The 25993-nt window shown below is 45.6% G+C and overlaps 1 protein-coding gene across 4 annotated transcripts in view; it reads left to right on the forward strand.

The window, feature by feature from the left end:
* cacnb1 (calcium channel, voltage-dependent, beta 1 subunit) overlaps positions 1-25993 on the forward strand; it is a 119166-nt gene that overhangs the window by 41671 nt on the left and 51502 nt on the right. For 3 of the 4 annotated variants that reach the window (XM_060848821.1, XM_060848822.1, XM_060848820.1), the window contains exons 2-7: positions 10531-10650; positions 13059-13181; positions 14744-14877; positions 15429-15502; positions 19388-19545; positions 22945-23025. In XM_060848821.1, coding sequence (XP_060704804.1) covers positions 10531-10650; positions 13059-13181; positions 14744-14877; positions 15429-15502; positions 19388-19545; positions 22945-23025 — 690 coding nt within the window. Of the gene's footprint in view, positions 1-10530; positions 10651-13058; positions 13182-14743; positions 14878-15428; positions 15503-19387; positions 19546-19697; positions 19718-22944; positions 23026-25993 lie in introns of all 4 variants that reach the window. The other variant, XM_060848823.1, reaches the window with a different exon arrangement.

Raw genomic sequence — 25993 nt, forward strand, 5'->3', positions numbered from 1 at the left:
AGGGGAAGCCTCAATAAGATCAATGTGCTTTACAAAGGCTCTCAAAGAGATTTTGATATACTTAAACAAGGCAGTTATTAGGCTGCAATTTTAGATGTACTCTTGCATTAGGGTGTCTGATGTCAGGGGTGATTATTAGTCTGAGGGAATACTTTTCACAGCTATATAAGGTAAGATTCAATTTTTGTTTTATTTTTTCCAAAAATCTCATTTTGTTTACAAATTCTCTTTTTGCTCCAGTTTTAAAAATTGCAGAAAGAATGCCCAAGTGCCATTTCCTGGGATTTTTACCAGAATGTGGGATCTAAATTCTGTGACTCAGCCCTTAATTTCATAAAAATTGCAGTTCAACAGCTTTGACCTTCAAGGTTTTGTTGGTAAATAGTGCATCCTTTTCGTCTGGTGGCTCTAAGTGGTGATTGGTGACAGAGGAAAGTTGCCACCAGTGCAGAGGCAGCTGTGAAAGAAAAAAACTTGCACTTGTATAGCACTTTTCAGAGCCTTGGGGTATCTAAACGGTTTAATGATTGTAGAATTACCCTTTGAACTACCCATTTCCTACTGCTGTAACATAAGAAATGCAGCAGCCATTTTGTACACAGCAAGTTTCCAAAAAGTATGTATTAATTTTGTTTTTAAATGATGCTGGTTCGCAGAATGCAGTCAGTCTGCTATAAGGTGGTGTTATCCCGTGTGATAAAAAAATCCTGTAAAAACAGCACCATTTAAACCATGGGGTTGGAATCACTTTATAACAAATACACGCTTTAAAAGATCGTGCTTTGGAAACAGCACCCCAATTTGTCGACCACATTACGGGGAGTTCACATTGATGAAATACAAGTTATAACAGAATACCAATACTAAAATAGATTAGGTACAAAAACAGAAATAAAGAGAAAAGTTAAAAGTTTTACGCTACAGTTCTTTGTGGTATGAATTAGTAAGGTAAAGAAATAAAGTTAAAAGATAAACATTACAGTCCTTCTGCAGCCTGCAGTCTCTCCACACGGTGGGCTCTCCATATGTGGTCTTGCCATCTCCCCCCACCCCCCGTGCTGCCGGCCTCATGATCTGTGACAGACTGACTGACCGCACCAGGCCCCAATCCACCAGCCAACCCCTCGGAGTCCCCAGCCTTACCTGCTACTCCACACTGACCAGCCCACTCTGCACTGACCAGCCCAGTCTGCACTGGCCCACTGTGCACTGACTGGCCCACTCTGCACTCACCCACTGCCCATCCCTCTCTGCTCCGGCCGGTTTCCCACTGACCGTTCCTCTGTGCTCCGGCCGGTTTCCCACTGACCGTTCCTCTGTGCTCCGGCCGGTTGCCCACTGACCATCCCTCTCTGCTCCAGCCAGTTGCCCACTGACCATCCCTCTCTGCTCTGGCCAGTTGCCCACTGACCATCCCTCTCTGCTCCGGCCAGTTGCCCACTAACCGTCACTCTCTGCTCCCTCTGTGCTCAGGCTGGTTGCCCACTGACCATCCCTCTATGCTCCAGCCAGTTGCCCACTGACCGTCCCTCTGTGCTCCGGCCGGTTACCCACTGACCGTCCCTCTGTGCTCCGGCCTGTTACCCACTGACCGTCCCTCTGTGCTCTGGCCAGTTGCCCACTGACCGTCCCTCTGTGCTCCGGCCAGTTGCCCACTAACCGTCCCTCTCTGCTGCCTCTCTGCTCCGGCCGTTTGTCCACTGACCTTCCCTCTCTGCTCCAGCCGGTTGCCCACTGACCGTCCCTCTCTGCTCCCTCTGTGCTCCGGCCGGTTGCCCACTGACCTTCCCTCTCTGCTCTGGCCATTTGCCCACTGACCGTCCCTCTGTGCTCCGGCCATTTGCCCACTGACTGTCCCTCTGTGCTCTGGCCGGTTGCCCACTGACCGTCCCTCTGGGCTCCGGCATGTTACCCACTAACCGTTCCTCTTGGCTCCGACCAGCTGCCCATTGTCCATCCCTCTTGGCTCTGGTTCCCCAGCAGTCACCATGCAGCCATTCTCTTCACTAACCAAGTTGAGAAATCTCACCAAAACATTTAGAAAGAGGAGCAGACAGAAAGCCTGAGCCCCAGGCCGACGTTGCCTGCTCTGCCGCTGCCATCTTGGATACTGATCCCTACTTTGGATTTTCAGTTTCTCATTTCCACTATTATCTTGAACCTTATGCCTTACATGTTCCTCCCACTGACCCTGATTTTCCACCTCATTCCAGTGAAACCAGTCCGACATTGCCATCTTTATCTTTGAACTGGGTACATACTGCTGTTGAAAATTCTCCTGTACACAATCCAGAATTCTACCCCTCTCTACCTTTTACACTACCACTGTCCCAGTCTATATTTTGAGAAATAAGATTCTCCATAACTGTACCTGTCTGATTTGTTCTGATACATCCTTCCTCTCAACTGGTGGCCGATAGACCACACTGAGCCATGCAATTGCATCTATTTTTTGCTCCTTAGCTGAAGCTGAATTGATTCTGTCTTTTTCTCCTGCACTAAAATGCCCTCCCTTAACCAATGCCACTAGCCTTCCTTTTTCCCTTCCTTTGCTATCTTTGCTGAGCACCTACTCCCCAGGAATATTTAACACTACATCCTGCTGTTCCTTGGACCAGGCTTGTGTTCCAGCCACAACGTCATATTTCACATGGCAATCTGTGCCTGTAACTGTAAGATTCCTGCAAGTTGCCACCCAGGTTGGTCAGGTTGTTAAGGAGGCATACGGTGTGTTAGCTTTTATTGATAGAGCGATTGAGTTTCAGAGCCATGAGGTCATGCTGCAGCTGTACAAAACTCTGGTGCTCTTGGAGTATTGTGTACAGTTCTGGTCACTTTAGAAAGCTTTGGAAGCTTTAGAAAGGGTTCAGAGGAGATTTACTAGAATGTTGCCCGGTATGGAGGGAAGGTCTTATGAGGAAAGGCTGAGGGACTTGAGGCTGTTTTCGTCAGAGAGAAGAAGGTTGAGAGGTGACTTAATTGAGTCATATAAGATAATTAGAGGTTAGATAGGGTGGACAGTGAAAGCCTTTTCCCTCAGATGGTGATGGCAAGCATGAGGGGACATAGCTTTAAATTGAGGGGTAATAGATATAGGACAGATGTCAGAGATAATTTCTTTACTCAGAGAGTAGTAAGGGTGTGAAACTCACTGCCTGCAACAGTAGTAGACTCACCAACTCTAAGGGCATTTAAATGGTCTTTGGATAAACATGGATGATAATGGAATAGTGTAGGTTGGATGGGCTTCAGATTGGTTCCACAGGTCGGCGCAACAATGAGGGCCGAAGTGCCTGTATTGTTCAATGTTCTAACTCACCAGTCTTATTGAGTATAATCTGCACATTTGTAGATCTTCACCCTACCCCCAATTTTAAATCCTCCCTTTATTCTGACTCCACCTACTAACTTACCGTTCACTATTCTGGTCTCTCCCGGCGTTTTGTGAATCCTCCTATTCCTATCTGATGTTCTCTCCTAGTATCTGCATCAATGCCATTTTCAGTTTAGACCCTCCCCAGTAAAGACCTCCATCCCAGCTCTGTTCAAGTGTAAAGATTAGATTAGATTAGTTTCCCTACAGTGTGGAAACAGGCCCTTCGGCCCAACCAGTCCACACCGACCCGCTGAAGAGTAACCCACCCAGACCCATTTCCCTCTGACTAATGCACCTAACACTGTGGGCAATTTAGCATGGCCAATTTACCTGACCTGCACATCTTTGTGACTGTGGGAGGAAACCGGAGCACCCGGAGGAAACTCACGCAGACATGGGGAGAATGTGCAAACTCCACACAGTCAGTCACCCGAGGCTGGAATCGAACCTGAGACCCTGGTGCTGTGAGGCAGCAGTGCCAGCCACTGAGCCACCATAAACTATCCAACTTGTACATATGCCGTCTACCCCAGAGCTAGTTCAGTACCCAAGGAATCTAAAATCCTCCCGCCTGTGCTGTCTTTCCAGCCGTGTATTCATTGTCTTATCTTCATATTTCTGTACTCACTCGAGTGTGACATTGGGAGTAACCTGGAGATTTTTTTTACTATTTAGGATCTTCTTGCTAATTTGCTATCGAGCTCCTAAAATCTGACCACCCCTCCCTTTCCTACTATATCTTGGTACCAACGGGGACCCCAAACACAAGCTGGTGTTCACCCTTCCCACAGAAGAGAATCCAGAATGCGTGATACCCACACCAGGGAAACAGCATGTCATCTTGGAGTCACACCTGCAGCCATGCAGTCTCTTCTCAGTTCCCCTCATTAAGATATCTCCTACCATTATTGCTGGTCACCCTAGCCCCTCACACTAGCTGCATCCCCCCTAATCCCACTGCTACATTCTTCACTTTGACCCCACCTGGATCCAGAATGGAAAATGTCTCGAAGGATTTCTGAACAGAAACCAAAAGAGCTGTGGATGCCTTAAGTCAGAGATAGCTGGGAACACTCAGCAGGAATGGTAGCATCTGTACAGAGAAATCAGAGTTAACGTTCCTGTGGAAGGGACATCGGATCTGAAATGTTAACTCTGATTTCTCTGCACAGCTGCTGCCAGACATGCTGAGCTTTTCCAGCAATGTTTTTTAATACTATCATGAGGGGCATGGATAGAGTAAATAGACAAGGTCTTTTCCCTGGGCTAGGGAGTCCAGTGAAATAGGTTTAGGTTGAGAGGAGAAAGATTTAAAGGGGCAACCTTTTCAAGCAAGAGGTGGTATGTGTATGGAACGAACTACCAGAGGAACTGATGATGGCTGGTCCAATTACAGCATTTAAAAGACTTCCGGATAGGAACATGACTAGGAAGGGTTTGGAGGGATACGGACCAAGTGCTGGCAAGTTGGGACTAGATTAATTTAGTCGGCATAGATGAGTCGGACCGAAGGGTCTGTTTCCATGCTGCACATCTTGATGACTCCTGCCTGGTTGTCTGGGACTGTCCAGTGGTCTCACCCCTTCCCTATCCACCTGCACGCCTCTAGCTGCCTTTTCCTGTTCTGTCGGGTTTCCTTTTGGCAGAGGAATTTCGAACTGCATTCCCCCCCCCACCCCCCCACCCCCCTCACCATACCCCCCTTTCATTGTATCAAACGTAGAAAAGCGAAGCATTGGAGACAAGAACTCTAGCATAAGCAAGAGCTAAAAAAAAATTTTGAATCCCTTGTGGCAGGACAGCAACCTGTGAGTCCACGCCTCTGATGAAAATCCCAAGTGCAGAATTACAGAGAAATGAACTATGATTGGAACTGATTTAAATCAAACCTGTCCACACTCTGCTGTGTATCAAGTTGTTAGCCCTGGCAGCTGGCAATACAGTGTCATTACAGCTCATTCTCCCAGAGTCAGGATCCCTCCCTAAATCCCCTTTTAACAGGCGTTTGAATCCTAACCACTCCTTTTCTGTATTCTTCATTGGAAAAGGACAGCATAAGCCAGTTCAGTAATTTCATTTAATTAGTGCGAACGTCACTGACTGGGAACCCAGAGGTACCGTCAAATGCTGTGAGAGCGCGATTTCAAATCCTCCCACAGCAGCTGGCACTGTTTTGATTTGTTTAATAAATCTGCAATGAAAGATCGTCTCAGTGATGGTGACCTTGGAATTCTCATTGTTGTAAAAATCTATCTGGTTTACTAACGTTCTATAGAGAAGGTAATTTTCCATTCTCACCCTGGTGCCAGGATCAAGGAGGTCTCAGAGAGGGTGCAGAATGTTCTCAAGGGGGAGAGGGCCCAGCGGGAGGTCATTGTCCACATTGGAACCAATGACATAGGAAGGGAAAAGGATGAAATTCTGAAGGGAGAATAATGTACTGGCAGGGAAATTTGCAAGAATTGCTCATATACTAGTAAGGTGGGTGGGTGGGACCCAGGGAGATAGTGAGGAAAGAGATCAATCTGAGACTGGTACAGTTGAGAAAAAATGTGAGTCAAACCGTCAGGGCAGGGAGAGAACGAATTAGGACTGATAAATTAAACTGCATTTGTTTCATTGCAAGGGGCCTAACAGGGAAGGCAGATGAATTCGGGGCATGGTTTGGAACATGGGACTGGGATATCATAGCAACTATAGAAACATGGCTCAGGGATGTGCAGGACTGGCAGCTTAATGTTCCAGGATACAAATGCTACAGGAAGGATAGAAAGGGAGGCAAGAGAGGAGGGAGAGTGGCATTTTTGATCAGGGACAGCATTACAGCTGTGCTGAGGGAGGATATTCCTGGGAATACATCCAGGGAAGTTATTTGGGTGGAACTGAGAAAGAGGAATGGGATGATCACCTTATAAGGATTGTATTATAGACCCCCTAATAGTCAGAGGGAAATTGAGAAACAAATTTGTAAGGAGATCTCAGTTATCTGTAAGAAAGATAGGGTGGTTATAGTAGGGGATTTTAACTTTCCAAACATACACTGAGACTGCCATAATGTCAAGGGTTTAGATGGACAGGAATTTGTTAAGTGTGTACAAGAAAATTTTCTGATTCAGTATGTGGATGTACCTACTAGAGAAGGTGCAAAACTTAAAATAAGGCAGGGCAGGTGACTGAGGTGTCAGTGGGGGAGCACTTTGGGGCCAGAGACCATAATTTTATTTGTTTCAAAATAGTGATGAAAAACGATAGACCAGATCTAAAAGTTGAATTTCTAAATTGGAGAAAGGCCAGTTTTGACGGTATTAGGCAAAATCTTTCAAAAGCTGTTAGGGGCAGGTGTTCACAGGTGAAGGGAAAGCGGGAAAATGAGAAGGCCTTCAGAAATGAGATAATGGGAGTCCAGAGACAGTATATTCCTGTCAGGGTGAAAGGAAAGGCTGGTAGGTATAGGGAATGCTGGATGACTAGAGAAATTAAGGGTTTAGTTAAGAAAAAAAAGGAAGCATATGTCAGGTACAGACAGCAGAGATTGAGTGAATCCTTAGAGTATAAAGGCAGTAGGAGTATACTGGAGAGGGAAATCAGGAGGGCAAAACGGGGACATGAGATAGCTTTGGCAAATAGAGTTAAGGAGAATCCAAAGAGTTTTTACAAATACATTAAGGACAAAAGGGTAACTAGAGAGAGATTAGGGCCCCTCAAAGATCAGCAAGGCAGCCTTTGTGTGGAGCCGCAGGAGTTGGGGGAGATACTAAACGAGCAATTTGCATCAGTGTTTACTGTGGAAAATGACATGGAAGATATAGAATGTGGGGAAATAGATGATGACATCTTGAAAAATGTCCATATTACATGGGAGGAAATGCTGGATGTCCTGGAATGCATAAAGGTGGATGAATCCCCAGGATCTGATCAAGTGTACCCTTAAACTCTGTGGGAAGCTAGGGAAGTGATTGCTGGGCCTTTTGCTGAGATATTGGTATCATCGATAATCACAGGTGAGGTGCAGGAAGACCGGACGTGGTACCCCTATTTAAGAAAGGTGGTAAGGACAAGCCAGAGAACTTAAGACCAGTGAGCTTGATGTCAGTGATGGGCAAGTTGTTGGAGGGAATCCTGAGGGACAGGATTTACACGTATTTGGAAAGGCAAGGGCTAATTAGAGATGGTCAACATAGCTTTGAGTGTGGGAAATCATGTCTTATGAACTTGATTGAGTTTCTTGAAGAAGTAACAAAGAAGATTGATGAGGGCAGAGCAGAAAATGTGATCTATACGGACTTCAGTAAGGCGTTCGACAAGGTTCCCCATGGGAGACTGATTAGCAAGACTAGATCTCATGGAATACAGAGAGAACTAGCCATTTGGATACAGAACTGGCTCAAAGGTAGAAGACAGAGGGTGGTGGTGGACGGTTGTTTTTCAGACTGGAGGCCTGTGACCAGTGGAGTGCCACAAGGATCAGTGCTGGGGCCCACTACTTTTCGTCATTTATATCAATGATTTGGATATGAACATAGGAGGTATAGTTAGTCAGTTTGCGGATGACACCAAAATTGGAGGTGTAGTGGAAGGTTACCTCAGAATACAATAGGATCTTGATCAGATGGGCCATTGGGCTGAGGAGTGGCAGATGGATAATTTAGATAAATGTGAGGTATTGCATTGTGGGAAAGCAAATCAGGGCAGGACTTATACACTTAATAGTAAAATCCTCGGAAGTGTTGCTGAACAAAAAGATCTTGGAGTGCAGGTTCATAGCTCCTTGTAAGTGGAGTCGCAGATAGGATAGTGAAGAAGGCATTTGGTATGCTTTCCTTTATTTGTCAGAGTATTGAGTACAGGAGTTGGGAGGTCATGTTGCAGCTACTTTTGGATATTGCATGCAGTTCTGGTCTCCTTTTTGTCGGAAGGATGTTGTGAAACCTGAAAGAGTTCAGAAAAGATTTACAAGGATGTTGCCAGTGTTGGAGGATCTGAATTATAGAGAGAGGTTGAACAGGCTGGGGCTGTTTTCCCTGGAGCGTCGGAGGCTGAGGGGTGACCTTATAGAAGTTTACAAAATTATGAGGGACATGGATAGGATAAATAATAAAAGTCTTTTGCCTGGGGCGGGGAAGTCCAGAACTAGAGGGCATAGGTTTAGGGTGAGAGGGGAAAGATAAAAACAAACCTAAGGGGCAACTTTTTCACGCAGTGGGTGGTACGTGTATGGAAAGAGCAGCCAGAGGATGTGGTGGAGGCTGGTACAATTGCAACATTTAAGAGGCATCTAGATGGGTATATGAATAGGAAGGGTTTGGAGGGATATGGGTGAAGTGCTGGCAAATGGGGCTAGATTAGGTTGGGATATCTGGTCAGCGTAGACGAGTTGGACCAAAGGGTCTGTTTCAGTGCTGTACATCTGTATGACCTGGTCTCACCTACACGTGACTCCAGACCCGCAGCGATATGCTTGACTCTTAATTGGCCCCCTTGTAATTAGAAACACAGGCCTTGTCAGCAACGTCCCCACCCCATGCGAGGGAAACATACCTCGCCTTAAGAAATGAATCGATATAGAAAAGGGGAGATATATTGCAGACTTTGACAATGAGCTGTGTTGTGGGACCAATTCAACCATTCTTTCTCTTATGGATAATTTTATGATTCTTGTTGCTATCTGTCCAGTGTATGGTATGAGGTAAGGATGGCTAAGCTAAAGGGTGAAGCCAACAACATAGATCCAATTCCTGTACCAACTGAGGTGATCATGAAGGATTCCCTCTCTCAACTTCTGCCTTCGCCTGAGTGTGGTAAACCACCACCAGACATCTCTCTCTGCTGAGAGATGTGACCATGCTGCTCCTTTAACACAGTTATGTTGTCCTTGGTGTTTTTTTCCGAGAGAAATTCAAAAAGGTCTAGGTTTGAAGGGTTTTAGGGCCATTTTGATTATAACTAACAGGTACTCCCTCAGACAAAAGGCTTTCAAGTTTAAAAACAATTGTGCAATGAAAGGGGAGTGACCAGTTCTCCCAGCCCAGCTTTTCTCTGGTTTGGTTTTAGCAGGCAGGTTTTTTGAGGCTGCTGGTCCAAGAAACAGCTGTATGGAAGAAGGTGTTCCAGGCTGAATCTCTCTGTCATCTCTCTCTCTCTCTCTCTCTCTGTTGGGTTTTTGGATAGGTTACGTTATTATACATTCTGTTCTCTTTTGTTTGTGTTTCATTCAGTAATCTTGTAAATAAATGTGGTTGTGTTTAAAACAAATTGGCTTGACCAGCTGTCTCACTGCCGGAATATCTGCTTAACACCTACTTAAAAACAACGAGCAAAGTTAGGGCCTGGGCTACTTTCTTGAAATACTTTGAGGGGGTCTGGCCTGGTCCATAACAGAGTGCAGCCTTATGGTTCTGTAGGATGATAGCGACTTTACCTCATACATGAAATACCCCAATAAGTCAACTCAAGATTATTTCTCAATAACTTCTCAAACATCATTCAGCAATTATCAATCATGTGTGAATTATGAAGAGTCCGTTGACATCCTTTGCATCAGCGGTGCCTGTAGCAACATCCCTTCCCTCTAACTGCCCTCTGAAACCAAACTGGGGTAACCTGCTGTCAGGTTGGGGCAGGAGGGGGTGCTCCATTTGTCCAGATTTATTGACTTGGTAGCAGCCATGGCCTGTAGCTGTCAGAAGGCAGTCGACCCACCAAATAAATTTGGGTGAATGGATCCCCTACTCCTGCCCCAAACTGACAGTAGGTTACCCTAGTTTCCTCATTGGCAAACCTGCCAGGAAGGTAGCTGATTGGCCAGATTGTGTTGAGGTCCTTAAGTGCCCATTCATTAACTGTTTCACTAGGGCCCAGTGCTTTGTTCAAAGGGGCAAGTCAAAGAGATTGAATCTCTCTCTGAGACCAAACTAAACAATTATTTCCCCTTCAAATCACCTTCCTAAGTACTTCCGCAGAAACAAAACTTGATCCCTTGGATCAAGTGGCAAGTTTTAAAGGCAAAATGATTAAAGTATGGACATCATATTTTTAAAATATGAAAAAGTATCAACATTGAAGGTTTATTTAAAGGATGGTTGCACATTTAATGTTTGAACTTGGTGTCACATTTGAACAAATATTTCCTTCTTTTTCCCTGCCTTTCTGCTCAGGGTTCAGCTGACTCCTACACCAGCCGTCCATCGGACTCTGACATCTCTCTAGAGGAGGACAGGGAAGCGCTACGCAAGGAAGCTGAGCAACAGGCTTTGGCACAACTTGAGAAGGCAAAGGTAAGAACGCTGGCACTCCCTCACCAGCCTCGCCATGCAGTGCTTCCCAGTCTCTTTACCACTGGGAACCCAATACAAAGCTTGAATATTACCACAAGCTCCCTGAGGACTGGGTGAGCGGGGCAGGGACATTGGGGTTTCGTAAAGCAGGAGGTGTGGGGCACAGTAGAACTCTGAGGGGGGGGTGGGCAGAGTTACATGGTGGTCCTTGCTGCCTCTGAGCTCACATCCAGCTCGTGACCCCACTCGGGATCCTGACTCTAAGCCCTGCTCTAAGAAAGGCTTGTAGTCCCAAGGAGGATTTGTCTGACTGTAGGAACATAGTGCAAACTACACCCTGAGGTCTGAAGTCTTAAGTAGTGCATAAATTTACAGTGATGATTCAAGCTAATTAATTCAGTTGCTAAGTCAGGCTTACATAACTCACTGTCTTTGCAACTCGATTTGACTTACCAGCTTGACTGTGTTTCTGCATGGAGCCTTGAGGTGTTTTTCGACATTAATGACCCTGTAGCGGTTGTTCTCAGTGTTGTAAGATGCTGTGGAAGACAAGGTTAGAATAGCAGAATGACCTGGAGCCTAAATTCATTGATGTTCACATTATTCGGCCACATTATTTGATTTTCTTAGCTGGTTGTATACCCTTGAGTTTAGAAGACTGAGAGGGGATCTGATTGAGACATATAAGATTATGAAAGGATTGGACACTCTGGCAGCAGGAAACATGTTTCCGCTGATGGGTGAGTGCCGAACCAGAGGACACAGCTTAAAAATACTAGGTAGACCATTTAGGACAGAGATGAGGAGAAACTTCTTCACCCAGAGAGTGGTGGCTGTGTGGAATGCTCTGCCCCAGAGGGCAGTGGAGGCCCAGTCTCTGGATTCATTTAAGAAAGAGTTGGATAGAGCTCTCAAAGATAGTGGAATCAAGGGTTATGGAGATAAGGCAGGAAGCGGATACTGATTAGGAATGATCAGCCACGATCATATTGAATGGCGGTGCAGGCTCGAAGGGCAGAATGGCCTACTCCTGCACCTATTGTCTATTGTCTATTTCATGTGAGAGACACAGCCCGGCAAACTGAGTGGCATTTTCTGGAGGGTCGTCGCTACGCTCAGCGTGACGAATAACCTCATCATTTCTCTCACTGAGTATGAATTGGCTCAGAGACCCAAGGATCAGTGCGCTCCTGTGAACGTTGATGGGTTTTAAGCTGGCGGAACCAAAACCGACTGTGGATGCCGAACCTGAAGTGGGAAAGGCCCATTCCCTCACTGTGGTGACACTCAACACTTTCAACAGCAAGACAAATATTGTGAGAAGCAGGAATGATTGATTTCGGGGTGCTATCAGCTGAAAGAGTCTCACATGAAGAATACCGAATGTCCAAAGTGAATTAGAGCCATCTCATGAGGGGATTGATGTAAGTCCTTGATAGACTCTGAGATGTCAACTGACATTTTCTCATGAAGTTTGAGACAGGTGCAGTGTTGCTGAAACCAATAACAAGCTGTTACACCGGACTAATTTAGTCAATGGCTAATAGTGGGAGAGAGTGAGGACAACAGATTCTGGAGATCAGAGTCAAAATGTGTGGCACTGGAAAGCACAGCAGGTCAGGCAACATCCGAGGGGCAGGACAGTTAATGTTTCAAGCATAGGTCTTCATCAGGAATATGGGAAGGCTGCCCAAGGGGGTTGAGAGATAAATGGGAAGGGGGATAGCTAATGGTGTTATGCAAAGATGAGAGGCTTGGACCTTGGTTTGTGAGATGGAGCCACTTGTACAGATCAACTACAAGAGCTGTTATGCATCAAGGACAGAGTGCAGACTGCCATTCCTTTATTAAACTATTCATTGCTTTGTGGTTGTTCATGTAATATTTTAATCTACCAGTGTCTACCTTACGGTCTTTGCTTGATGCACTGAATGTTGACATTCCGCTGAGATCTGAGCTTGGATTCAGTCCCAGATGGTAGGATAACAAGCTGTTGTATTTGACTGAGGACTGGATAGTGTAGATGGTTACATTAATCACATGGAATTGGGATTGAATTCAAACCAAACTGATCGGATTAGAGTCTTGTCCTTCCATTTGCTGTTTCTGAGCAGTAAGTCCGTACGGTCCCAATTGTTAGTGTGTGCAGGAACACAACACAACCTGCCAAAAGTTGGTACCAAACTGTTGCTTTTTATAATTTGGCCTTCACTTGGAGGTAGTACAAATAATAACAATAAGATCAAGGACATGTGATTGTGGATGTGAACTCCTGCTCTATCACTGTCAACATGAACTGCCATCATGTCCCAAATGTTGATTGTTCTTTAATAGGGTATTTTATGTGTTAATTGACTCGTAACAGAGCATCACCGTAACATCTTTCACTGAATCCCATTTTATTTTAGACCAAGCCTGTTGCATTTGCCGTTCGGACAAATGTTGGCTACAATCCCACCCAGAACGATGAAGTCCCTGTGCAAGGCATGGCCATTTCCTTCGAGTCCAAAGACTTTCTACACATCAAAGAAGTAAGTATTCCACGCTTATTAATGTGTCATTGCAGTTTGTGCAAACACTTGTGCATGGGTATTTACTGTGACCTTCTGCATCGAAGTAAGTCATTTTAGGGGCAAGTAACTCAGGGAAATGTTTCACGTGTGGTCAAGAGGAAACAAATTTTACATTGAGGAGAGCAAGGTTAACAAGTTGTCAAAGCAAAATGTGCTGGAGAAATTCTGCAGGTCTGGCAGCGAGTGTTTACAGAGAAAGCTTTACTGTTTCGAGTCTGATATCACCCTTCTTTGGAACTCATATTGAACCTGAGATGTAACGTCTGCTGCCTAACCTGCTAAGTTCCTTATTTTTCTTTATTTTTTTCAAATCTCCAGTATCTGCAGTATTTTGCTTTTTCTTAATCAGATGTTGATTTCACAGAAGCCAGTGAGGAGGGGAGGGTGTTAGCAGGAATAGTGGATAAGCACAGGTCACCAGTTCCTCATGCTGGAATGGGTAAGGGAAGGTTGACAGTCTGTCAGACAGACAAAGGGCCATGCAAGACATAATCTGTCCTGTGTCAAAGCTAATTTGTGGATTTAGTCTCCTTTTTTGTTAAATGGGTAAAAAGATTGGATAAAGAGGATTAAAAGCTTTATAGGAGGCTCCCAAGCACTGAGGATGTCACCTAGACAGGGGGACGAAACGTCTGCAACACAAATTCCCAGCTCGGCGAACAGAACCACAACAGGATTAAAAACTAATAATAGTCAGCAAAGATGCAATGAGACTACTGTAATATCGCAGCTAGAAATGATACAGGAATAGGATGCACCAGAACAAATACACCGGTCAGACACAGGGGGTGAAAAACCGAGTCATTGATGGTGACAAAACCAGGTGTCCTTCCATTCCAGTACAATACCAGCTCCGTAAGGCCTTATCCAGAAGGATAAGGGTAACCAAAGCATGATTCAGACTGAGAAACGCGAAGGTATGAGTCTGCTATTTTCCCTGAGCTTGACTTAGTGCTTGAGGATGTGAGTTTTAAGAGGGAATGAAGTACATTGATTAGACAGCAATCTGGGGGTAAGAAACAGCCAAAGGATAAAAGATAGTTATAGAATTATAAAGATGCATAGCACAGAAACAGACCCTTTGGTCCAACTCGTCCACGCTGAACAGATATCCTAAATTAAGCTAGTCCCATTTGCCAGCATTTGACGCATATCCCTCCAAACCCTTCCTGTTCATATACCCATCCAAATGTCTTTTAAATGCTGTAATTGTACCAGCCTCCACCACTTCCTGTCATAGCTCATTCCATGCACGTACCACCCTCTGTGTGAAAACATTGCCCCTTAGGTCTCTTTTAAATTTTTCCCCTCTCACCCTAAACTTATGCCCTCTAGTTCTGGACTTCCCCCACCCAGGGAAAAGACTTTGTCTATTTACCCTATCCATTCTCCATCCGGTGACCAATCAAAGTGTTGCCAAATGTGTTTCACACCACGTTAACTTGATGGTTTTCCTTTCCAACGAAGCAGAAAAGGAAAAATGGCGATTGTTTAAGTTTTTCTTCATTTTTTTTCCCCAGAAATACAACAACGACTGGTGGATAGGGCGACTGGTGAAAGAAGGATGTGAGGTCGGATTCATTCCAAGCCCAGTAAAGTTAGAGAATATCAGACTGCAACAGGAGCAGAAGATGAGACAAGGACGACTTTCAAGGTCTGACAGAGACTTGATTGCACACCCTTACTGTCAGCTATGTTCACAGTTGTCCATAAAGTGCCTTCATAACCAGTCACTAAGCAGTAACACTGGGTCAGATACTATATTGGGCTTCATTCTTAGTTTGGATTTAGGGATTCAGGTTGCACTTGGCTGCACCTTCAGTTCACATGGGGTGAACTGAGAGGACCATAGCACCATAGAGTCCCTACAGTGTGAAAGGAGGCTATTCAGCCCATTGAATCTACACCAACCCTCTATGGAGCATCCCATCCAGACCCCCACCCCATGTTCCGTATGGGCAATCCATCTAATCTGCATGTTTAGGTTGTGGGTGGAAACCGGAGCACCCGGAGGAAACCCACCTCGACACGGGGACAATGTGCAATCTCCACGCACAGTCACCCGAGGTTGGGATTGAACCCGGGTTCCTGGTGCTGTGAGGCAGCCGTGCTAACCACCAAGCCATGGTGGCACCCAGCAGCTAGCTTGACATTCGCACTTTCTAATGTCACTGATTTATTTTCATTTTGAAACTCTTACTTTAGCAAATCTGGTGGAAACTCCAGTTCTAGTTTAGGAGATGTTCCAGGAACTAGGAGACCCACACCTCCTGCAACTGGTAAGTGTCAAGCATCTTTTTTTTCTCTCGTTCTGAACTTTGCTTTGTTCAAGGTTCAAGGCTGCTTCTCTCTTCAGCCATGCACTTTGGATTCTCAAGATAAAGTGTAAGCTCCAAAGCAAAGCACAAAACATTTGGTAAGACCGTAGGGAGTGTTGCTGAACAAAGAGACCTTGGAGTGCAGGTTCATAGCTCCTTGAAAGTAGAGTCGCAGATAGATAGGATAGTGAAGAGGGCTTTCCTTTATTGGTCAGAGTATTGAGTACAGGAGTTGGGAGGTCATGTTGCGGCTGTACAGGACATTGGTGAGGCCACTGTTGGAATATTGCGTGCAATTCTGGTCTCCTTCCTATCGAAAAGATGTTGCAAAACTTGAAAGGGTTCAGCAAAGATTCACAAGAATATTGCCAGGGTTAGAGGATCTGAGCTACAGGGAGAAGCTGAACAGGCTGGGGCTGTTTTCCCTGGAGCGTCAGAGGCTGAGGGGTGACCTTACAGGGGTTTACAAAATTATGAGGGGCATGGATAGGATAAATAGACAAAGTCTTTTCTCTGGGGTGGGGGAGTCCAGAACTAGAGGGCATAGGTTTAGGGTGAGAGGGGAAAGATATAAAAGAGACCGAAGGAGCAACTTTTTCACTCAGAGAGTGGTACATGTATGGAATGAACTGCCAGACGAAGTGGTGGAGGCTGGTACAATTGCAACATTTAAGAGGCATTTGGATGGGTATATGAATAGGAAGGGTTTGGAGGGATATGGGCCGGGTGCTGGGGGTGGGACTAGATTGGGTTGGGATATCTGGTCAGCATGGACGGGTTGGACTGAAGGGTCTGGTTCCGTGCTGTACATCTCTATGACTCTGTTTATCTGTAGGCAACATCTCCTTCAGTCAAAGGGGGATGAAAATTAATTTTAAAAAAGAAAAATTTAAATGCCAGTGAAGTAAAAGATAACGTGTGCAAATACACAGCACATCCAACAGCATCCAGAAAGAAATGGAATGAATTTACCGAATAGAGATAGAATTAAGTTGAATGAGTCATGATTTCAATATGCAAGTTCTTTCTCTTTTAGAGAATGAAAGTTTCTCTCATTTCCTGTTGTATTTGCAGTAAGGGTGATGATAGCATAATTGCAATGCTTCTGGGTTCCATGAATCCAGCCTGGAGATAAATGCTCAAACCCTACCACAACAGCTGGGTGAAGTTCAATTCTGAAACAATCCTTAAGGCCGCATGGCCAACCGATGCATGACTCAATTAATAGATCTAAATGTTTTGAAAAATCTTACAGTAATGGCTGACTGTGAAACTATAACCAATTGTTGGAAAACTTGCGGTCTGGTTCAGCAATGTACTCTTAGAGAAGGCAGTTCTCCATCCTTAAGATGAAACAAACATTGTGGATGTTTAGCATCGCTACAGTGTGGAAGCAGACCAGCTGACCCATACTGACCCCCCACAGAGCAGCCCACCCACCCTACATTTCCCATGGCTAATCCACCTAGCCTGCACAATTTAGCATGGCCAGTCCCCCTAACCTGCACATCTTTAGACTGGTGGAAGAAACCAGTGCACGCCCATACAGACATGGGGAGATCATGCAAACTCCACACACACACACACACACACACACACACACACGTAGTCAGGAATCGAACCCATGTCCCTGGTGCTGTGAGGCAGTAGAGTTAGCCACTGAACCACTGTGCTGCCCCAGATGTTGAAGGTCTGAAGCAAATTGCTGGGGAAACTCAGCAGATCTGGCAGCATCTGTGGAGAGAGAAAGCAGAGTTAACCTTTTAAGTCCATCAGCAAAAGGGTCACTGGACTCGAAACATTAAGTCTGGAGTTGTCTATCCTTCCTGGGTTTGGCTGAAATGAGATGCCAGACCAACACACATGTGGTTTGTCTTGAACAACCCTTTGAATGTGCTAAGCAACCCGCTCCATCCAAGAGCAATGAAGGGATGATCTCCTGGATTCCCTGCCTTTCCAAAGAGGAGGAAGAATTCTCCCTCTGCTTCACCAGCATGACACATGTATTCCTTCTGGTACCATTCCCAGAAAAATACAATGGATCAGCAACAACTGAATTGCTGAGACTGCACATTTGGATTAATCTCCGGTGTAACTACAGATCTCAATATGCCAGTGCTTTGGCAGAGTCCACTCAGGTGAAGAAGTTGCCAGTAAATTTCCTCTTGGGTTTCTTGGTGACAGTCTGATAACAAATGCCTGCAGTTGTTTGGAAAAGAATGGAAACATTCTCTCTGTATTCACTCATCAACATCTTCTGAGGTTTAATGCATGATGGCCTGGCTGACAATGCCCAGGTCCCATGAATGAATTAAAATGGAACCTCCCCCATTTTGCCTATGCCTTCTCTTGCCTGGACACAAATTTGGGCAAAAGTGGTAATTAAACTGAACTAAATGAAGAATAATAGCAACAGGTATCTCCAACAATCACGAATCCTACCAATGGGACTTGGGTGCAGTCCTGCCAATCTCCAATCAGTTCCAGTTGATGTTGGTGACATTTCTTCAGAGAAAATCACAAGCTGGCTTTGATAGCAAGTGTGGGGCTGTTTGAGATCCATCTTTCTCCGTGTCTGCTGGCAATGATGGCAGGCCCATCACTGTAACAAGAAAAGGATTGATGGGAGCTGAGGCATCTGCGAGGGAAGCATCAGTGCACACTAGCACAGGAAGTTCTCTGGTGACTTCATTAAAAATGGGCAGTGGGCTGTTCGAGCATGGAAGGCATCACTGCCAGGTCTGAGTCTGAGACTGCCCACTACTTGTTGTAGAATATTTGCACTCTCTTGCAGGAGCCACAACTGTCATACACAGCAGATTCATTTCCTTTCCCTCCCATTGACTATCATCTCTATGGAAACCAGACCTTGAGGTAATCTCTTTATAGGTTCCAACTCAGAAGGGTATTGCTTTGCTCTGTCTCTGTCTCTGTCTTTGTCTTTCTCTCTTTCTCTCTCTCTGCTTTCTCTCTCCCCCTCCCTCCCTCTCTCTCTCTCAATGCTGCTTTCTCTCTCTCTCTTTCTCTCTTTCTCTCTCTATGTTGCTTTTTCCTCCCTCTCTATGCTTCTTTCTCTCTGTCTCCCTCGTGGTACCTTTGTGTCTTTCACTGTCTATCTCTCTCTGTCCTGTCCGTTTCTCTCTCTGTGCCTCTCTCTCTTCCTCTGTGCATCCAACTCTCTCTCTCTGTGTCTCTTCGTACAGTCTCTTTCTCTCTCTCTGTATCTTTATCCCTATCTCTGTTCTATTCTGTGTGTGTGAGTCGTGCTCTATCACTGTGTCTGTGTCTCCCCAAAATAAATGTTAACTTTGACTAATTTGAGAGCAGTCCCCATGTAATGGTGACCCCCATCTATCACCTGTCGTGTAAAAATGTCACACAAAATGCATTGAGGAAATGGTAATCTTACTGCTGGTGGCTGAGTGTCCTCTATCTAAGTATGAAGCACAAACTGACGTAGAAAAGTCCAGCTGAATGTGGGGTCTCTCAAAGTCTTAAATGGGAAATGGAGACATTCACTCAGAGAATTACCATTCTATGGTTCAGTTTAGAGAATGTGGGTGAGTGGGCTCGGGGAAGCTCTGTTTTGCACCTGGCGTGGGTTAGGAGTACTTTGTGCAAAGATTAATAGAAGTGTTTCTATTCTTGAGCGTGTTTATAAGTTGCAGTGAATTCCATATTCTCCACAGTGTATCAATTAAGAATAAAGTCTGGACTGTTTAATCACAAACTGCTGCTTTGGTGTTGGGCTGCTTTTCCAATCCGTTTTCTCACTGCTGTTGATGAAATTTCCTTTCTTTCTCAGCCTTAGTTGCATTTCAACCTGTGCTTCTTCCCCTTTACCAGGATATGCGGACTTGTCTAATTTAGCTTTTGATGTAGATGCCATTGACTTAGATGCAGAAGAGAGCGATTCCCAAACCAACCATCGGTCCCCTAAAACAAGCGTTAGCAGTGTAACGACTCCCCCGTCCAACGCCAAACGAATCCCATTTTTTAAGAAGGTAACGCCTTGTCAGTGCACCCAGCTGCCTGATGCACGAACTAGCGCACATATCCCACTCAGTTTGCTGCTTCCATGTCTCTGAGACTTGTTAATAACATGCATGCCTTGTTATTTTTTTCTTGGGCTGTCTTTCCACGCACACTTGAGCAGCAAAGCCGAAGCAGAAATCGGTAAGTCTATTTTATGCTTTCTGTATTTCGCGTTGAAGTGTAGAGTCAGACTGGGGAAGTTGCAGTTTCCCGTGACACAACAGACCTCAGAACCTGAAGCCTCTTAGAATGACAGCTGTTAAAGTAAACATACTTCAGCCAGTCCTGTGATTAATAACCATCATTTGCTCATGTTGGAGAGGAATAACTTGCATTTGCATCTGCTGCCAAGAGCATGGTCAGGGTTGTTTATTTAAAAATGTGTAAGGGTAAAGGAGTCACAATTGTGTGTGCGTAATGTACGTTAGGCTCTGTGCCCATCAATAAACTCTGCATGGCACTGATGAACATAAAATTGTTTCTGTGTCTATGATGGGAATGGTTTCGAGCAAATATCTTGGTCGAGTAAGCCATCAAGTGGCCAGAATCTGTACTTCTGTTGTGATGGTTGACATAGCAAAAACGTTGAAGGAATATTTTGTTGGAAAAATGGGAAACTCTGCTACAACAGCATATCCACGGCAGCAGATTTCCAACAGTGTGTTTTATACGCTCTGTGCCACTTACTTTGTTAAAATGTCTAGAACTATGGAAAGGGAAGAGCCAAGTTATTTGTGAACTGGAAAGCACAAGAGCCCAAAACAAATTAAACGTTTGCTCATAATCCCCCAGCTTTCCAAGTATTCACTGATCCATTGACGAGAAAGTCAACACAAAAAGCCAAAGAAGTGTGTTAGAGACAGGTAAAGAGGTTTTCGAGACCCCGTGGCCAGATACATAACAGCTTTACATGATTGGAGGAGCAGGGAATGGTACTGACTTGTAAAACTAAAATGTTTATATGGTGTAGATGCAAGTGTCTATTTCACTTGGACCGAGTTGCAGTAAAAGGGTTTACATTAATAAATCAAAAGTGGCATTAGCCTTTCGAGAATGAAGATTGATCATAATCCTGTATGACCAATCCATACCGTTTCACTTAATTTGTGTCCTTAGGACTTAAGAAGGAACAGGAACTGATTTAGATACTTGGAATATAACAGCATAAGAAACACGAGTTAATGTAGGACATTCAGTCCTTTTGAGCCTGTTCCAATGTTCAATAATTCTACCTCAATTACGCCTTCCTGCCCTATCCCTATACCATTTCATTCCAATTCTAATTGAATTTAGCGACTGAGCATCTGGTATCACTGGGGAGAACATTTCGAAGGTCCATAGCCCTTTCAGTGAATAAATGTCACCTCATCTCCATGATAAACAGTCGGCTCCTTTTCCTAGACACAGTGACCTCGAGTCCTAGGCTCCCCCATTAGGAGAAACATTGGTCTTCTCAAGTCCCTCGGGAGTTTTATAAATTCCAATTAAATCATCTCCCATTCTTTGAAATTCAAATGATTGTAGGTCACATCTGCTTCATCTCTCCTCATCACACAATTCTCTCATTCAAGGAATCGGCTGAGTGAGTCTGCATTGCTCTCCCCCCTGAGTGAACATGTCCCCTCTTCAGTAAGAAGGCCAAAGCAAGATCTAATGCACCACATGTGGCCTGACCAAGGCCCAACATAACTGGACTGAAACTTCATTAAATCTCTGATACACCACAAGTTCTTCAGTAAAATAGCCATCAGTGAGCTGGGTTGTGCTGCCCACTTCATTGGTCACTCCATCAGCCAAAGCAAGGCCCAGCATGGAACAGGTTCACTCAGACCCAGAGTGTCTCTTGCTCAGTCAGTGTGGCACCAATTGATGTCAGCACTGGGTCCACTCAAATTGGGTTGTTTCTTGTTGTTAAAGGAGAGGGAGCCAGGCCAAGGCAGTTGGGCAGCACGTGTGGATGGGACCATGTTTGACGTGGTGCTGTCCTATCAGCTGAGCAATCTGTAAAAGGAGCCTATCTTTGATGATAAGATTAGACCCATGTTCAGTATGTGACAGAATAACCACACAGCAAGGAAACAGGCACTTTGGGCCAACTCGTTTGTGCTGACCAGATGTCCTAAATTAATCTGGTCTAAATTGAACACTTCCAAATTGCTATCCACTCTGATCTGTGCGAAATTAAATCGATAACAATTTTGAATGACACTTCCAATCCAATCCGAAGGCTAGTCACTAAAACCCAGCTGCAGTTGCAGGCAGGTTCCACTGGCTAACACCAGACAGAGAATTCCTGTTGTTGTCAGAATGGGCGCTGATGACATGCTCTGTAAATGGGGAATGCTGAGAAAGGAAGCCTTGTTTGTCTCTAGTGACTAGAGACAGGCAGTCTAGATCATTTTCATCAGTTGGTCTTCAGTTGTAACATTGTGGACCATATGGGGCAGACTCAACTAAACCAACACTAAGTCTGCCAATTAGTTTATATATTTTATCTTTATTTGTATATAATATATTGCTATATTTGGCTATATATTCAGAGTCTGAGCAAGTGTGATTGCAATGTAGAAAGCAAAGTTCAATATAATTCATGAGACACTTTTACAGAAATGTTTATGAAATTATTGCTGTGGTTTGACTTTTATATTCAGCACGATTTATCAGTATTTGAGACTTGAGACAGTTTTTTAAATAAGCAATGCATTTTAAAGCCGCACTGCCTCTTTGGAATTGGGTTTGACAAACCCTTTCTGCACTTGGCAAACACTCCGGCTGGAATGCTTCTCTCTGTGTGTGACTGCTTCATCTCGAACTAGCCTGTGCTCAGCAAAAGCAATGCACTGCTTCTCGCTCACTGTTAGTGGAACCTTGTTAACCTGTCGATTCTGTCATTAGAAATGTAAACACTTGTAAGCTGACGGATGGAATTTGGCACTGTCCTCCTTGGCACAGAGAAAGTTCAGGCGTGATTTAACAGAGGTGTTTAAAACTGGTGAGGGGTTTGGTAGACCCAAGATGGGGAGAACTGTTTCATCGATCTGAAAGGACATTAGCCAGAAGTAACCTAACGATTTATAACAGTCAAGCCAGAGTTAGGTTGCGGGATGGGTGGGAGTGATGAGAAAATGTTATTCCTCAGGAAGTTGCTCTAATCAGCAATGCACTGCCTGGAAGGGGAATGGAAACAACTTTGATAAGCAAATTGCATGAATACTAATAAAGGCAAGGCAGGTGTAAAAGAGTGGGGCTAATACCAAGGATCAACAGAACTCAATGAGATGGAGGGCCTCTAGTTGTGCTTGATGATTAGAAGGGTTAAATTTAATAATTCTAATACTTTCTCTGGCGTTCTGTATCCCTCTGAGCAGCAAGAGAATGTGCCTCCCTATGATGTTGTGCCATCCATGAGACCAATCATCCTAGTGGGTCCGTCTTTGAAAGGCTACGAGGTAAGTCCCACAAAACCCTGCTTTTCACACACACAGCTCCATGTGACACGCACACAGCTCCATGTGACACACCCACAGCTCCATGTGACACACACACAGCTCCATGTGATACACACACAGCTCCATGTGACAGACACATCTCCATGTGACACACACACACAGCTCCTTGAGGCACACATACCGCTCCATGTGACACTCAGACATAGCTCCATGTGACACACACACACACACACACACACCCCTCCATGTGATACACACAGAGCTCCATGTGACATGCACACAGTTCCATGTGACACACACACAGCACCATGTGGCGCGCACACACACAGCTCCATGTGACACACACACAGTTCCATGTGACACACACACAGCTCCGAGTGAGACACACACACACAGCTCCATGTGACACACACACAGCTCCGAGTGACACACACACAGCTCCATGTGACACACACAGTTCCATGTGACACGCACACACAGCTCCATGTGATAAACACACAGCTCCATGTGACACATACACAGCTCCATGTGACACACACACAGACAGCTCCATGTGACACACACAGAGCTCCATGTGACAGATAGACACATCTCCATGTGACATACACACACACACAGCTCCATGTGACACACACACAGCTCCATGTGACACACACACACAGACAGCTCCATGTGACACACACACAGCTCCATGTGACAGATAGACACAGAGCTCCATGTGACACGCACACAGTTCCATGTGACACACACAGCTCCATGTGACAGACACATCTCCACATGACACACACACACAGCTCCATGTGACACGCGCACACAGCTCCATGTCACGCACAGACACAGCTCCATGTGACACACATACACAGCTCCATGTGGCACACACACACAGCTCCATATGACACACACACCGCTCCATGTGACACAGACACACAGCTCCATGTGATACATACACGGCTCCATGTCACACACACACACAACTCCATGTGGCACACACATGCAGCTCCGTGTGGCACACACACAGCTCTGAATGACACACACAGCTCCATGTGACACACACACAGCTCCATGTGACACACACACAGCTCCGAGTGACACACACAGCTCCATGTGATACACACACAGCTACGAGTGACACACACACAGCTCCAAGTGACACACACACAGCTCCATGTGGCACGCACACACACGCACAGCTCCATGTGACACGCACACACACGCACAGCTCCATGTGACATATACACACACACACACAAACACACACCGCTCCATGTGACACTCAGACACAGCTCATTGTGGCACACACACAGCTCCATGTGACACACACAGTACCATGTGACACACACACAGCTCCATGTGACACTCAGACGCAGCTCCATGTGGCACACACACAGTTCCATATGACACACACACGCAGCATCATGTGATACACACACACAGCTCCATGTGATGCACACACACACACACAGCACCATGTGGCACACCCTGTTCCATGTGACACACACACTACCATGTGACACACACACAGCTCCATGTGACACATACACAGCTCCATGTGACACTCAGACACAGCTCATTGTGGCACACACACAGCTCCATGTGACACACACAGTACCATGTGACACACACACAGCTCCATGTGACACTCAGACGCAGCTCCATGTGGCACACACACAGTTCCATATGACACACACACACAGCATCATGTGATACACACACACAGCTCCATGTGATGCACACACACACACACAGCTCCATGTGACACACCCTGTTCCATGTGACACACACAGTACCATGTGACACACACACAGCTCCATGTGACACATACACAGCTCCATGTGACACTCAGACGCAGCTCCATGTGGCACACACATACACAGTTCCATGTGACACACACACACAGCTCCATGTGACACACACACAGCTCCATGTGACACACACACACACAGCTCCATGTGACACACACACACATACACAGCACCATGTGACACACATAGCTCCATGTGGCGCACACACACACACCGCTCCATGTGACACACAACAGCTCCATGTGACACACACACAGCTCCATGTGGCACGCACACACACGCACAGCTCCATGTGACATATACACACACACACACACACACACACACATAAACACACGCCGCTCCATGTGACACTCAGACACAGCTCATTGTGGCACACACACAGCTCCATGTGACACACCCTGTTCCATGTGACACACACAGTACCATGTGACACACACACAGCTCCATGTGACACTCAGACGCAGCTCCATGTGGCACACACATACACAGTTCCATGTGACACACACACACAGCTCCATGTGACACACACACAGCTCCATGTGGCACACGCACACAGCTCCATGTGACACACACACACACACACACACACACACACAGCACCATGTGACACACATAGCTCCATGTGGCGCACACACACACACACCGCTCCATGTGACACACAGCAGCTCCATGTGACACACACGCAGCTCCATCTGGCGCGCGCACACACACGCACGCACACACCGCTCCATGTGACACACACACAACTCCATGTTACACACACACACAGCTCCATGTGACACACACACAGCTCCAGGTGACACACACACACAGCTCCAAGTGACACACACACAGCTCCATGTGACACACACACACACACACACACACACACACAGCTTCATGTGGCATACACACAGCTGCATGTGACTCACACACAGCTGCATGTGACTCACACACAGCTCCATGTGACACACACACACAGCCACCTGTGACACATACACAGCTCCATGTGACACATGCACTCACAGCTCCATGTGGTATACACACAGCTGCATGTGGCACGCACACAGAGCTCCATGCGACATGAACACACAGCTCCATGCGACACGCACACACAGCTCCATGCAACACGCACACAGAGCTCCATGCAACACATACACAGCTCCATGTGGTGCGCACACAGC

The sequence above is a fragment of the Hemiscyllium ocellatum genome, chromosome 32 (assembly GCF_020745735.1).
Source record: "Hemiscyllium ocellatum isolate sHemOce1 chromosome 32, sHemOce1.pat.X.cur, whole genome shotgun sequence".
In the NCBI taxonomy this organism is placed as follows: domain Eukaryota; kingdom Metazoa; phylum Chordata; class Chondrichthyes; order Orectolobiformes; family Hemiscylliidae; genus Hemiscyllium; species Hemiscyllium ocellatum.